The 14212-nt window shown below is 30.9% G+C and overlaps 1 protein-coding gene across 5 annotated transcripts in view; it reads left to right on the top strand.

Moving 5' to 3' along the window:
* Positions 1-11290, top strand: part of RhoGEF2 (Rho guanine nucleotide exchange factor 2) — a 193492-nt gene extending 182202 nt beyond the window's left edge. For all 5 annotated transcript variants that reach the window (XM_085954363.1, XM_085954364.1, XM_085954366.1 and 2 more), the window contains 8 exons: positions 4710-4810; positions 5035-5164; positions 5396-5544; positions 6275-6481; positions 8296-8622; positions 9137-9298; positions 9414-9481; positions 10018-11290. In XM_085954363.1, coding sequence (XP_085810489.1) covers positions 4710-4810; positions 5035-5164; positions 5396-5544; positions 6275-6481; positions 8296-8622; positions 9137-9298; positions 9414-9481; positions 10018-10041 — 1168 coding nt within the window. In that variant the 3' untranslated portion in view covers positions 10042-11290. The remainder of the gene's footprint in view (positions 1-4709; positions 4811-5034; positions 5165-5395; positions 5545-6274; positions 6482-8295; positions 8623-9136; positions 9299-9413; positions 9482-10017) is intronic.
* Positions 11291-14212: the final 2922 nt, after the last annotated feature.

Below are 14212 nucleotides of genomic sequence, written 5' to 3'. Positions count from 1 at the left end.
TGAGGCGGACGAAACCGGTCCTAATTTATTGATTAAAAATGGAATAAGTACTACAAAAAAATGCGTTTTATTAAATTAAACAACAATACCTACATATCGATAAAAAAGTCATATACTTATTTATTTATTTAGATATTTAAGTATTTTGAGGATGCTCTGCCCAATCTGGTCTATTTGATTATAAACTATTGACATTGAAGAATTTCATCAAATTGATCGTAAGAAATTTCCTCTTCAAAATACCAGTGGCGTACGGACTATAGAATACATATGTAGATGCGAGACATCCCTGGAAATATTCGTTTGAATAATTAAAATACCTACTATTATAATATTGTGTATTGCATAAGCCGTAATTGCATTTTTCTAAAAGGTTTGCAGTATAATATTACTTCAGATTTTCACTTATTGAATAGGTTTATTATAAATATTACGTATTACGTTAATATATTTAGATTTAGAATATTCCAGAGCTACTAATCCGCAATGCCACACACTAAACTACTCACCGTGATTAAATTAGTTATAAGACCTTGAGTAGATAAAATGCATGTTACAGACCTACAAACTTATCTGAAGAATGGGATGGGGGAGCCATTGTTGAAAACTACCCAATCAAGACTCGTAATTGGACAAAATCTGACATTTTTCAAATTTTGACCAATTTTCAAAATGGCGTCCTATGGTAGTTCGTAGTTCCATTTTTGGCCATTCTACAGGTAAGTTTGTAGGTGTGTAACGTTAAAAAAAAGTCCCGCCGTCCCATTTAATACTTCAGATTTTCACTTAGTGATTGTATTGCGTTAATATTTATTGTTGTTTAATTAAAAAAACGCATTTTTTTGTAGTACTTATTCCACTTTTAATCAATAAATTAGGACCGGTTTCGTTCGCATCAGAGGGATATTTTCAACTGAACAAGGGAAGATTCAGTTGAAAATGTCCCTCTGAGGCGGACGAAACCGGTCCTAATTTATTGATTAAAAGTGGAATATGTACTACAAAAAAAAATGGAGCCATTGTCGAAAACTACCCAATCAAGACTAGTAACTGGACAAAATCTGACATTCGAATGAAATTTTCAAAATGGCGTCCTATGGTAATTCGTAGTTCCATTTTGGCAATTCTACAGGTAAGTTTGTAGGTGTGTAATGTTAAAAAAAGTCCCGCCATCCCATTTAATTCATTGTACGCTAAAGGCGCGCCGATTAGGTGGCCATTCGACATAATTAGCATTATATTTAAATGTTGTTATTAAAAAGTAATTATCTGATATATGATTATATTATGTATTTGATTTAAATACTTACATATTATAAAGTGTAAAGAACTATTCATCACATAAAACGACTAGTACCTAGAATCTAGATACATATTTCATTAAAACACTTTATATGTACTTTCGTACTTTTTCCACATTTATTCCATAATGTTGATAATTCAACCGATTTTATCCTAATGGACATTTTCAATTGAATAACAGTACAAAATATAGGTAGGTACATATTATTGCATAAAAAGTCAATTAAGTATAGAGGACGTGGGAGTCAATTGTTTACTTGAACTAACTTGTTGGTGATATTTGTCCTTATTTATTAAATGACTGATTTATATAGATTAAGAAATAGCGTAACTTCAAAACTGTGAAAAATTTGCTGTGTTTAAAATTCCACATAGGTGTATGTATCAAAAAAGGTTCCCGACCAATGACAAAAACTTGAAGACGATTTTATTGCTTTTGTCTCATGATACGTACAAGAAGTCCACAACTTAAAAATGAATTATTTTCCATACGATAGTATGTATCATCATCAGCTGTAGTATATACCAATCTATAATACCGTGGATTTACAAGAATAAAATTACAAAGCAAAGGATAATCTTTGCAATATGCTTTTAAAACAATATGAACGGCAGGTTTACATAGGTCGTAAGTGCATTTGCTAGTCACGCAGCCTTCGCTATCGAGGCTTGATAATTATATATTATATACTTACACAATATTATATATGTGACATATTATAATATTTAGGAATATTATATTTCATCCATTGTTGTTATTTTTAAGTTAATAAGTCAAAAGAATAATATCAACTAAGATTTAATAACAATAAACAAAAATGCAAAATGTACAAAGTGTTTAAAAGTACCTTATATACCTTCTAGAGGAAAGTGGTATAATGGTCCCTATATCTAACGGGTACGAGTGGCAAAAATATTAATCAATAAATTCTAATTGATTTATGTTTTGTACTAGGTATTCTATTAGTCATTATTTACGACCGGGTTATGCCTTCTGGCTTCTTCGTGCTATCCGATCGTAAATCGCATCACCGATCGTAAATGCACATTGACATAATAAAAGATTGTTAAAACCTTCTTACCTATTAGTAAAGGATCAAGTAAAAAACAAATTTTGATTATCTGAAGTGTTTGTGAAAACCCGTAATGAATATATTACATACTATTAATACATTCAATAGGTAAGCCCGTTAAAACGTCATTTCCCGTAAACAATGGAACCAGCTAATGTGAAATATCACGAAATATACCTACTCACTAAATAAAAACAAATAAACAATTTTAAGCTATAATCCATAATCGTCAAAACTGAAGTGATCTCGGATTTTAAGAAAATACGTAGATCAGTTAACAAACGCGCAGGTTAAGTTTTTTTTGTTTTTTCTACCATATTACTATAACATCAAATTATAGTTTCATGTGTGAACTCCCAGATTGGATAAAGCAATGGACTATTAGAACCAAGGTCAACTTGTTAAGGCAAATGGTAGGCACTGCAACTGTGTTATACCCAGGGCTCGAAATGGACCAGAGCGCACCGGAGCGCCGTTCCAGTTCGTGAAATAAGTAAAGTTTTCGTTCCGTCTTGTGGAAAAAATAATTTGATCATCTGAGCTAAATAAAAAAAATCTAACAAACTTATTTTTATAAAATACACATAATAACATAACACATCACTATGTTAATATTTTCAGAAAATTGTCGAGCGCTCCGGTTCGTAAACTTTTCCATTTCGAGCGCTGGTTATACCTATTTATATCTAATATTTTCTTGATAAAATAATTTATTATCAATGGTATTAGGTACTATATATACACAATGTATCAATGTCGACTAATTATGATTGTATCATTTTGATAACTTCCGAAATAAATAATTATATCGGGTTTATATATTTCATTGAAATAATACTATGATATATATTTTATAGTATTAGGGAGTAGCAATTAACAGAAAACGCATGTACTTACATATTTTGCATGATGAATATAAAGTGTTTGAAAATGGCCTATAAAAATGTCAAAAAAAACATGACAACATCAGTACCTACCTATATATTAAAATTGAATATCTCAATATGTCCAACCACTTGCTTGAAACACAAAAGTACGATTTGAAGTATCTTTCGTACGAAACTTTTTCTAAAGGGTTTCATTAACCACGTAGGTCCGATATTCCCCATTGTACCTATCCATAAATCCATATAATATAATAATATGTTTTCATATTATATATTTTCGTAGTATCAACGTAATATACGAAATCATTCAGATTTGGTACGATTTTAATAATACACTAGCTGTCAGGTCCTTCTCATTATGGGAGCAAGTGTGATTTGTTATTTGATAGTGAAAATAAAAGTAGTTTAGTAGAAATTTTAAACTTTGATTTCAATAATAGGTATATAAAAAGTGGAATATTATTAAATATTATAGATATTACTATTAACAACTAATTCTTCCACTCTATATGTAAGCGCTTCATTAATTTCTCTAAATAGGATAGTATATCTACTAATAGCAGCGTTTCTATATAATTAAGTATCGATAAAGTCTCTTGCACATATTATCAATATCATTTATTTCATATTTCATTGTACCTACTACATCGTACAACTTATTTTTCTGAAAAACATAGGTTCCATAAATTATTAACGCATTTTTTAATTAAAAAATGTTGTAATATTCGAGTCCGTCCCAAAAAAAAAAGGACTCCAGATGTCCGGTGTCTACTTATCATGTTTTGCTCCACCATATATACCCTGTGGATAGATTCAGCGCCATTCCAGAACATTGGAATCTGATTAACTTAAACAAAAGGCTAGGTAGAGGCTGTGGAGTGGTGTTGTGGAACCAGGTCTAATGACACATCTTATTTTCTCATTTCTGATGTCATAAATACACATATAACTGGGATTCACTGTCATTCCACATTGAGTTGAATGTTGTGGCGGTGTTCTACGACAAGGGAATCAAGGACCTAGTGCCACAGCTCACCAAGTGCATCGATCGTAATGGGGACTACGTCGAAAAATATTGGGGATATGTACCCAAAATTTCGTCTGCTTTTTTTATAAAAATAAATTTTTCCTGATTTTTAAAATAATAAAGGTCTTTAATTCTTGGACAACCCTTCTATCGAAAGCTGTCAACACTCTCGATAATCAGAAGGCAGCCTAAATTGGGACAGGTGCGGTAGCATAAAATGATAATTTTTAAGCTGTTTATCACGATTTGTATCAGATTCTAAATATCCACATGTGATGTCATAGGTCTCAAAAATATGGTAATTCTCAAAATGATTGTTCATTTTGAATATATGGGAATAAGCTAAATACATAGTAAATAATGTTAGTATTTAATACTATGAATGATTTATTCTATAACCGATTTATTTTTCTCCTCTAGGTGGAAGAAACATTTGCGGGAAGCAGCCAAAGCTTTGGAAGGAAAAGGAGGAACTACGGATGAAGGACCTCCACCCCCTCTCCCATCAGCACCTCCACCAGGTACCTAATAATTCATCTCATATCTCACAATTCTACAATATTCTTATTTCTAGCGCAATCTAGTTTAATGCAGTCATTACATGACATCTTTCTCAGAGGTTTCTTATGATAAAGTGACATGTACATTTTGAGAACAAATCCATTCTGTTAAGAGTCTCGTGCTATACATTATATCACATTACTATAAGTAATTGTGTACACGTTATCGACATTATGTTTCTCAGTTTCAGTGACCACCACAGTGGAAAGTGTATCAAACGGTAGTAGTATACCGGCAGCTTCCTCTGCTCCCTCCGAAGAAGGAAATTCCAACCAGAAGCCAGCTTCTAATGAAGATGACGGCAATCAAGTCAGGTAAGATTACATCATCAATCTTTTATTTATAAAATAGACATTTTGCTACATTTACATTATGATTCCCATAGTAATTGACTAATTACAACATAATTCTATTTAATTTTCGATTTTTACCTCGTCATATTACCTAAATAACACTCATTTCATTGACTTGGATATATCTAAATCTAGTGTATTTTGAATGTAAAGAGTGAGGGTATCGGTTTTAACTAATTTGGAACATTACAGTGGTGCTCTTCAATCAGTGGTAGGCGAGGAAGAAGCTGGATTACCCGACGATGAAGGCAAAAGGTTCTCCAAACTCCTAGCTCCTGAGGAAATATCTGTTGTGGTTCCACCTACCACCATGACAGCACATATTCAACTGACACCAGAAGGTAGCAATAATAATTTAACTACATATTGATTCTTTATACATTATTGCATTTTAAAATCTTATAAAAAATAATTGCAATAGATATCTACATCATACGTTCAAGTATTTTGTTGTCAATAGCATTGCACAAACGGTAATGTGTCAGCTTATAATGTCGTTTGTCCGGGTCTGGCAAATAATATCATGTTTTTTTCAATGTGTATTTGTACCCAGAGTATGGGCTAATAGATTGAGCAAGTGGCAAAGATACATTTCTCGTAAAAACAAAAATCTATTAATACAACCTCCAATTTGTAAAGGCACATTATTATAATCTTAGGAACAGACATGGTAAAAAATTCAACCCATTATCATCATCGTCACTGCAACCCAGTGTGGGGCCTTCACCATCTACAAGAAACGTAATACAAATACCGTTGAACATCCTCAAATATCACTTTTCATTTACATGACATACTTAAATACTTATGATATAGATGTGAAGATTGAAAATAACTTTTATCCAATATTTCTCCACCCTCAAGAATCGTACATCCTTACAACCACCACACTCGGTTGGTAACCCGCTTTCCTTTATTAATGTTTTCTGGAAACGCCCCTTGGATGGTTAGTGGTCTTCCATCCTTAAGACATAACCTGCACAAATGGACCTATCTCCACAATTTCAATGTTTTTAAAAATGTACCTATCTAAAAGGGCACAGATATATTAATCTGATATTTTAATTTCAGAGCGACTCCGTCGAGCTGAAGAAAAGGTAACAATGGCATTGTCGGAAGCTGCAGAAGCGGTAAAGCTTGTGACAGGCAGCCAAAGAATCCACCTCAAAGCGTCTACAGAGCAACTTGTCGGAAAGGAATTCACCCAACAGGAGGATCTCGACCAGGAGGAAGCTTCCATGAGCACCGAGCAGTTGGTCATGATTGCTCAGAGTCATGGTTAGTTTTATTTGTTTAAAATCTTTATTCTTGCAAACTAATAAAATCGTAAAATCTTGATGTATAGGTTGAGCTAGTACACACATTTTCTATGTCCAGTTTTTACTGAAAATGAATTATATTATATACGTTCTGCATTCTCTGCATAATACCTTTATGCTGTAAAAATATTGTACATCTAAATAGGATTTTTGAGAATATATTATTATTTCATTGAAATTCAATTTTCTCAAAACACACAAAACTGGGCACATAACATCGGTACACTAACTCATCGGTATATAAGTTATTGATTCATAACCCGCCATGCTATATATTGTGGCCCACCGATAAATGGAATATGCAAAAAAAATGAGCGTAACCTAATTGTCTCCAGACTAGATTTAGTATAGAGATATTCTTAAGCAAACATTAGTATTTTTAGTTCCCTATCATCCAATTTTATTATTGGATATAAAGAGAAAATTACAAATTACAGATTTAAGATATTCACAACGTATAAAATATATAATATGTCGATATTATCAATTCTGAAAATCTAAAAGGGGTGTAAGGGACATTTTGGTGAAAATGTGTCATTCATGCAATGGGATGGCTTAGATTTAGAATATCATCTCAACTTAGGTACCAAATGTATGTCAGCATGAGTTATTCTGTTATTAGTTACTAAGTTACAATTATTTTTGGTAGAATAGATAGTTGGTGAAAAATGTGTGGCGATATCAAAGATATTGAAAAAACCTTTTAGCGATAAAAGTGAAGGAAAAATAAAATAAAAGATCTCTGGGATCTCAAATTCTCATATAAACTCTAATTCTAATTGAACACTATTCAAAGTTCACTTTGTTTTTTGCATATGACAGTACCACGCTAAACTGGAATTTGCTTCAGTGATCTTTAAACCCATCGCGCCCTATCGGCGCCAATTTGGCGCCGGTGTTAAGGGATGCAGGACATGATGAAAATCAAAAAAAAAAAATCATATTTTGATTTTTTTTAAAGTTGAAATTACTTAATAATATATGTAGCTATCATTTTATGATGTTAGTTATATACAGTCCAATATAATTTTTTAGAAATATTTGATTTATAAAATCTTTATTTGTCAAAATAATGATCAGTTCGCTAGGTATGAGGTGTTTGAGACAGTAAAAAACATAAAATGGCCCTCCATTTTCTAAATATCTTGAAGAGTATTATATTTAGCTCCAGTTTTAGTATATCTTCCTTTTATTATTTACTTCTATCATGGACTTTTTATCTATGTCATTTTGTATAAAAAAAGGCTAAAAAAACCCAAAAAACTATATTTGACATGTTTTTTTCATTCCACGTATACACAAAGTTTACTTAAAATATAAATACTTAATAGAAAAATTCAAAACCTATAAATATTTAAAAGATTTATTTCAATTGAATGAATAATACATAAGTTATATCAATATTAGTAATCAGTGTGTCTTTTTAAGTGATCCTGAAAAATTTATTCTGTCTGGAATGGGTTAAGGTTTCATCTGAAAGAAGATTCTAAATCTTTCGACAATATTAATAAAATTTTAATTGCCGTCTTGTAATGTTTCCAATTGTCAATTACCTCCTTTGGTATTCACACTTTTTATTCTACATTTAGGTATTCATAATGATATTGTAGACCATTTGAAAACATTTTTCATAAAAGAAACTTATCGATACATACATTTATTGTTTCACTGCCAAATTTTTGAGTCAGCAAAAATGTTTTATGAAATTTAGAGTTGATGGTGCAGTATCGTTTCAATCATTTGAATTCATTTTTATTTTCTTTCGTTTTCCAGTGAATAGTCTCACGGAGGTGCTTCTCCGCGCATTGAGAGTCAGCTCATCCGACTGTTCCATGACCAAATGCGGAATCCACACAGATTACGGCCTGTGCGATTCGTGCTCGCAGCAATCTTCCAGATATTCCACCCTCCGCAGCTTGCAACAATCCAACGGGAGCAACAAATCATTTGACTCCGGTGACATGCAAGATGGAGACGAAAAACAAGATGGCAACATAGAGTTGAAAAGGCGGGACAGTCGGATCATAGATGACGCAGAACGACGCATCGATAGTATCGTCGTTGAAAATATTGGCGAGAGCAGTACTGACCCTGTCAATGGTATTTACTTTAATGGCCAATTCTTCGGCGAAAAGACAGTTTTACATCTACAGTAAAATCCTGTTTATTCGAAATTGACTGAAACTAAAATTGAACAAATATTGAAATTTTGTAACGTTGGTTCTGTTTCCGATACAATTTCTTTCAGATTAATTATGGTTCAATCATCGAATTAGTGGAAATCTCACTATACGTAGATTTTATGAACTTCAGTGAACAATTTGATTTACAGAAAATTTCAAATTAACTGTGTTCATGTTAACGGGGTTTTATTGTATGTATGTATGTATTCAAATGATTTAATGAAATACAAAAATACTTTTATAATAGGATATTAAAAAATTTGTTATTCCCTATTGTAAAAGCATTGGCCACAAATTAGTTTTAAAATTTATAGAAATGAATTACCCAATTACATTTAAATCTATGCATCTTATTTATTACAGACTCTTCTATCTTGTTATAGTTCATACAATCTAAAGCCGATTAAATTTTCTTTTACATTTTATTACAGACGTGGAGTCAACCAAAGTGTCAAAATCTGGATTGGGCTTGAGGCGAACTCTGAGTATATTAGAAAGACGTCTCATCTCCTGTGAAAGAGAAAGAGAACTCCTTAGGGCCAGACTGCAGCAGGCCGACAATAGAATTCATCGAATGCACCAGCTTCACAAAGGTTAGGAAGACGTTTTTTTTTTTCTTTTTAACACTACAACAAGCCATGATGCGAAGGCAAAGTTGAAGTATCCATTTAAAACTCTGGTACATTCAATAACCTATTATTTTTACAGATTGCCTACATAATGAAGAACCGGTAAAGCAAGAAGCCTGCCAACCAGCAGTTACAGCAAATTCAACGGTAAGCTTTCCCAATTTTACTTGTATAATGTAATCCATACTAATAATTATTAATAATATTGAATTGCTTTCATGTGATATTAAAATATTTGCCTTTTGATCAGCTTTTTGACCATTTCCATGAAACTTAAGCGCATTTTAAAATCCTTGTCCATCTGTTCTGTTATAACTCAAAAACTACTGCACCAGCATTGATGAAACTTCCACAACATGCAGACTGCATTGTTGGTACTAATGTTCACTTCTAAATCTCAAAACACTCCGAGAGAAAACTTCTCTAAAATAGTACAATAGATTCGTCACAAGTAGGCAAAGTTTTCAAATAGCAGCGCCAGAGGGGTGAAGTGAGGTGCAGATAGAGGAGTTTGGGCCTCAGCTAACCATTGTCAATTGTACGTCTAAAGGCTCTGACTAAATATTCATAAAAGTAGAACAGCTAGGGATCTAAGGGTGAACGTATGGTGTGATGTGAAAACTGCTTCTATTTCATAATTATTCAAATATTTCAAAGTATATTTTTTTTCTTTTGATTTTCAGGATCAAAGTGGTGGGGAAGGATGAATGCAGAGCTAATCAAAAATATTGGAAATATAAATTTGGAATACAGCAAAAGAATAATATAAACAACCGGATATAATAAAGTCATATCAGGATGTTTCGTCTATTTGTCTACAAGAGGCGTGCGGGAAAAATAATTCTTTATTACGGCGATGTTAAACCCGGCTGCGTTTGTGCGATTCAACAGCTAATGCAAAAGGAAACTGTTAATTTTATTGCTGTACATAATGAGGTCATAATATCCATCAATTGTAATGAAATGTAAAATGAAGATTTAATATTATAAGTACGTACATATTTGTGGCAAATAACATTAACTAAATCAATCAAGCCAAATTTTTACCGACTTTTTACATTGAATCAATATTTTTATTAAAAATGCTTGTCTATTTGAAATGAAATAAAATCATGGCATTGTCTCTGTTTTTTTGATAAAAATTTACAAAAAAATATTTAAAACCCATTTGTAAAAAAATTCTTTTACAATTTAGATAGTATTGTAGGTAGAATGAATGCACACTATTTTATACCGCAGTGAGATCTTTGTCAACCATCTGTGAAATTGGACATATCAATAATTTCCCGACATAGTTCTGGTATCTTGTATTGGAAATTTGAATTTACAAAACATCTCAAAGGAATTTGTTAAAAATTTCGGATTATATTTTCTCTACAACGTAAGACTTTATAAAAATATAATGTTAAAATTATTTTTAAAAATGCAGCATGCCCTTCTTGTGTCGGGGGAGATTGATTTGTATTGGAAAATGGTTTGCATGAATAATCTTGTAATTGATTTAAATCGTAAGAAATAAATAATTACGAATTACTACAGAACTTAACATACGAAATTCAATTTAATGCAGTAACAATGATATTATAATTTGTATCTTGGCAAATAATTTGTTATTTACTAAATTGAAAATGATTCTTGCCTATGATAATGTAATTGATGTAATTTATGTAACAGTAAATTTTGTTATAAACATTGCCTGAAGAAATAAGACTAGCTATTTGTGCTAATGGTACTATCTGAGTTGCTAGCATAATATGTAATAAAATAATTAGATGATCTACTAAACAGTGAAAGTTTAACAAGTTTACATAATCAGTCTTTTGTTGGATTTACTTTTAACTATCTCACAATAGCTGCCACATTCTGTATGGAAAAAAATGTTCCCAACAGTATTTCCTTATTAAAGAATTGTTTTATTTGCAAGAAAGACTTCAATATTTATTTTTTTGTTTTTCCAAATAAAAAATAATTTACAATATTATTGTGTTTCTGACATAATGTTAGGTAGGTACCTATTATTAGTTTTAATGATAAGAATGCTTTAATTTTGCGGGGCTAAGTGTCTCCAGATTGTACATGATGAATTCGAATTTTTAGATCTTTCAACGCCTTAGGAAGGAAGCGGTCACTGAAAGCCGTAAAAGGTCTTGTAATGATGGTATTTTTAAAAATGGGTATACGGAAACAGCATTTGGATATTCTTTGAATAAAACTTGTCATTACAAGCAACCTTTCGTTTTAAAGATTGATATAAATTATGTGGATGATGTAAATTATGTATTACACCAATATTAGTTATTAAAATTTATAAACAACACACGCAGACTAAAAAAGTGCTAATTCCAATGTGGCTTGATTCTCCCAATCAAATCTTGAAGGCGGTTGACCAAATATTTGATCTGCCAAAATACACCAGTCTATACTGATCAATATTTACATTTACATAAGTACTGTAACGTTACTGAAAACATTGCCATTATAAATTATTGTAACTTATTATTTAGGCGTCTACGTCTATTCCTTTATTGTCAACTCTGTACCGAACCATTTTACGGCTGATTGCCTACCGACAGATACACATTATGTTGTTACCGAACACTTTGGCCAATAGTCTACACTCTATGGTCACCCAAAATGCTTCCGTTGACTTTAAAGTCATTTGTAAATAGAATTTTTGGAAGTACATTCGATGATGAGACGAGTCACACCTGAGCACGCCCTCATAAGATATAAAAATAGTGATCAAAACTAGTTTTGCTTCGGCGGCGACAACTAATCGACAATTATTATTTCATGGAAGTAATAATAAATTGTTCAGTCTAGTATTTAAAGTTTTATCATTTCACATTCGTTAGTAATTAGATGACTGACACTTAAAAGTAGATAACCATTTCTATTGTTAAATAATATACCTTGTATTTGTAATAAATCTCGTTTTGTAACATGGAATTGTAAAAGTGTCTTTGTAAAAAGTATGTGTAATAAAATAATATATTTTGTAATAATTGTAATGTTTTATTATCAAAATGGTGGATGTTATTCATCGAAAAAAATTCCAGGATGAATGATTAAAAAAGGAATGTTAATGTTAAAAGTGATATACCTAATTAGAACTGAAGTATAAACATGCAGTGTTGTCATTTTGACGTATTAGATTAAAATTAACATAATATTAAAACGGTTACCTCAATTTAGAAATTACTGCAGATTAATAATTATAAAGAACTCCGATATAGAGCCAGTGAAAGTGAATCCTACCATTTTAATTCAATTTTATATTTTGAAATATGAACGCTTTGTTTATATGGTTAAGATACATATTCCCAAAAGTATAATTTGAAAATGATAGTAGTTAGTCAAGACTCGGTACATCATATTAGGCTGTTGAGTATCCATAATTACGCTTTCTAGTCGCATTTACAATTAAATGCCGTATTCAATTCTATGTCTCCAGTCCATTTTACATACATATAGATAGTTACTGCATGGAACACGTGAAGTTGTGATGATTAATTCGTCGATAATTTGAAATACCCGCTGTTCTTCTATTCAGTCATACATGCACCATTTTGGTTTTCTCAAATTATATTCAAGCAGATTATCAATTATGTAAATAACTTTGTTAAAATGTATTGTATTAATTTTTCAAAAAATATCTGTTATAAATAAAAATGTGACCAGAGCTGGTTTCTGGTGTCAAAAAATTAGGTATGTAGAAAGATTTAGTTTGTAAAATATTGCAAATACATAATATTAAGTATAGAAATGTTTGTTTTATACTATTATTGTTATATTGATGTCTTTTTATTGACACTTTCCTGTAAATGAATGACTATAATTATTATATCACCTATTTATTATTACATCTTTAATGACTTTAATCATTACATTCTTATTTTTTTTTACCATCACATGGAATATGTTATTAAAAAATATATATATAATATATGTATACAGATTGTTTATTAACAACAACAGATACCTTTTGACATATTATTGTTTTTTTCACAATTTATTTATGGAAAGTGTTAATTCATTAGATACCATCGAGTATTGTTTTTTCTAGATTTCGGCTTGAAGCTTCAAAGATATTTTGCATCATTAGTAAAGCCACCATTTTATTTTTAAGACCACTAATTTAATAGCTTCCATTATCATATGTGCACGTCACACACGCACCAAAGTATAAATAGTTGGCCAATTCTAGGAATGAATAGTGGTAATTATTTATTTAGCATTTATTTTGTTTTTGCAATTAAATTTATAAATAATTATAGTATGTAGTTAATATTATATTTGCACTAAGTGTAAATACAGATATCTCTACATAATACACAGTAAATACAAATATAGTAACTTACATCAACATAACAATCGCTGTTGCACTCGCTAAATAGGCTTACTCGACAAAGGATAATTACTCATTCGGTGAGAGAGAGGTTATTTCACACGTTAATCTAATCCGTAGACAAGTTCCCCATGTAATTCTAGAAAAATGTAGATACATATTGTGTATAATAATTAATTATCCATCTGGTTAACATTCAATGCATATTTGAAATGTCATAATATGTATTATGTCTAAGGAGTCTTGATGCCGAAAATAAATTTAAATAATGTCATTCCATAAAAACATCCATTTTTTTGTGCATTTTTTTAGATTTGCTTTAAGCTTTTGTTTATGACTGATCAGTCATTTTGTTGTTTAACTTTCAGCCGAAATTATGTTTTTAAAAACTGATGAATTTTATAAATTTTATTAACATTTTGTAGTATTTAATTGTTATTTCTCTGTACATTTTTATTATATTAATAGGAATAATTATTTAAATACATATTAGCACTATCGGTTTGATCTGCTGCTGTGATTAAGTGACA

Source organism: Rhyacophila brunnea, unplaced genomic scaffold, assembly GCF_057557595.1.
Source record: "Rhyacophila brunnea isolate RB1 unplaced genomic scaffold, BYU_Rbru_1.0 scaffold_4, whole genome shotgun sequence".
Classification (NCBI taxonomy): Eukaryota; Metazoa; Arthropoda; class Insecta; order Trichoptera; family Rhyacophilidae; genus Rhyacophila; species Rhyacophila brunnea.
Note: the sequence above shows the minus strand (reverse complement) of the source record. Positions and strands in the feature narration are given on the sequence as shown.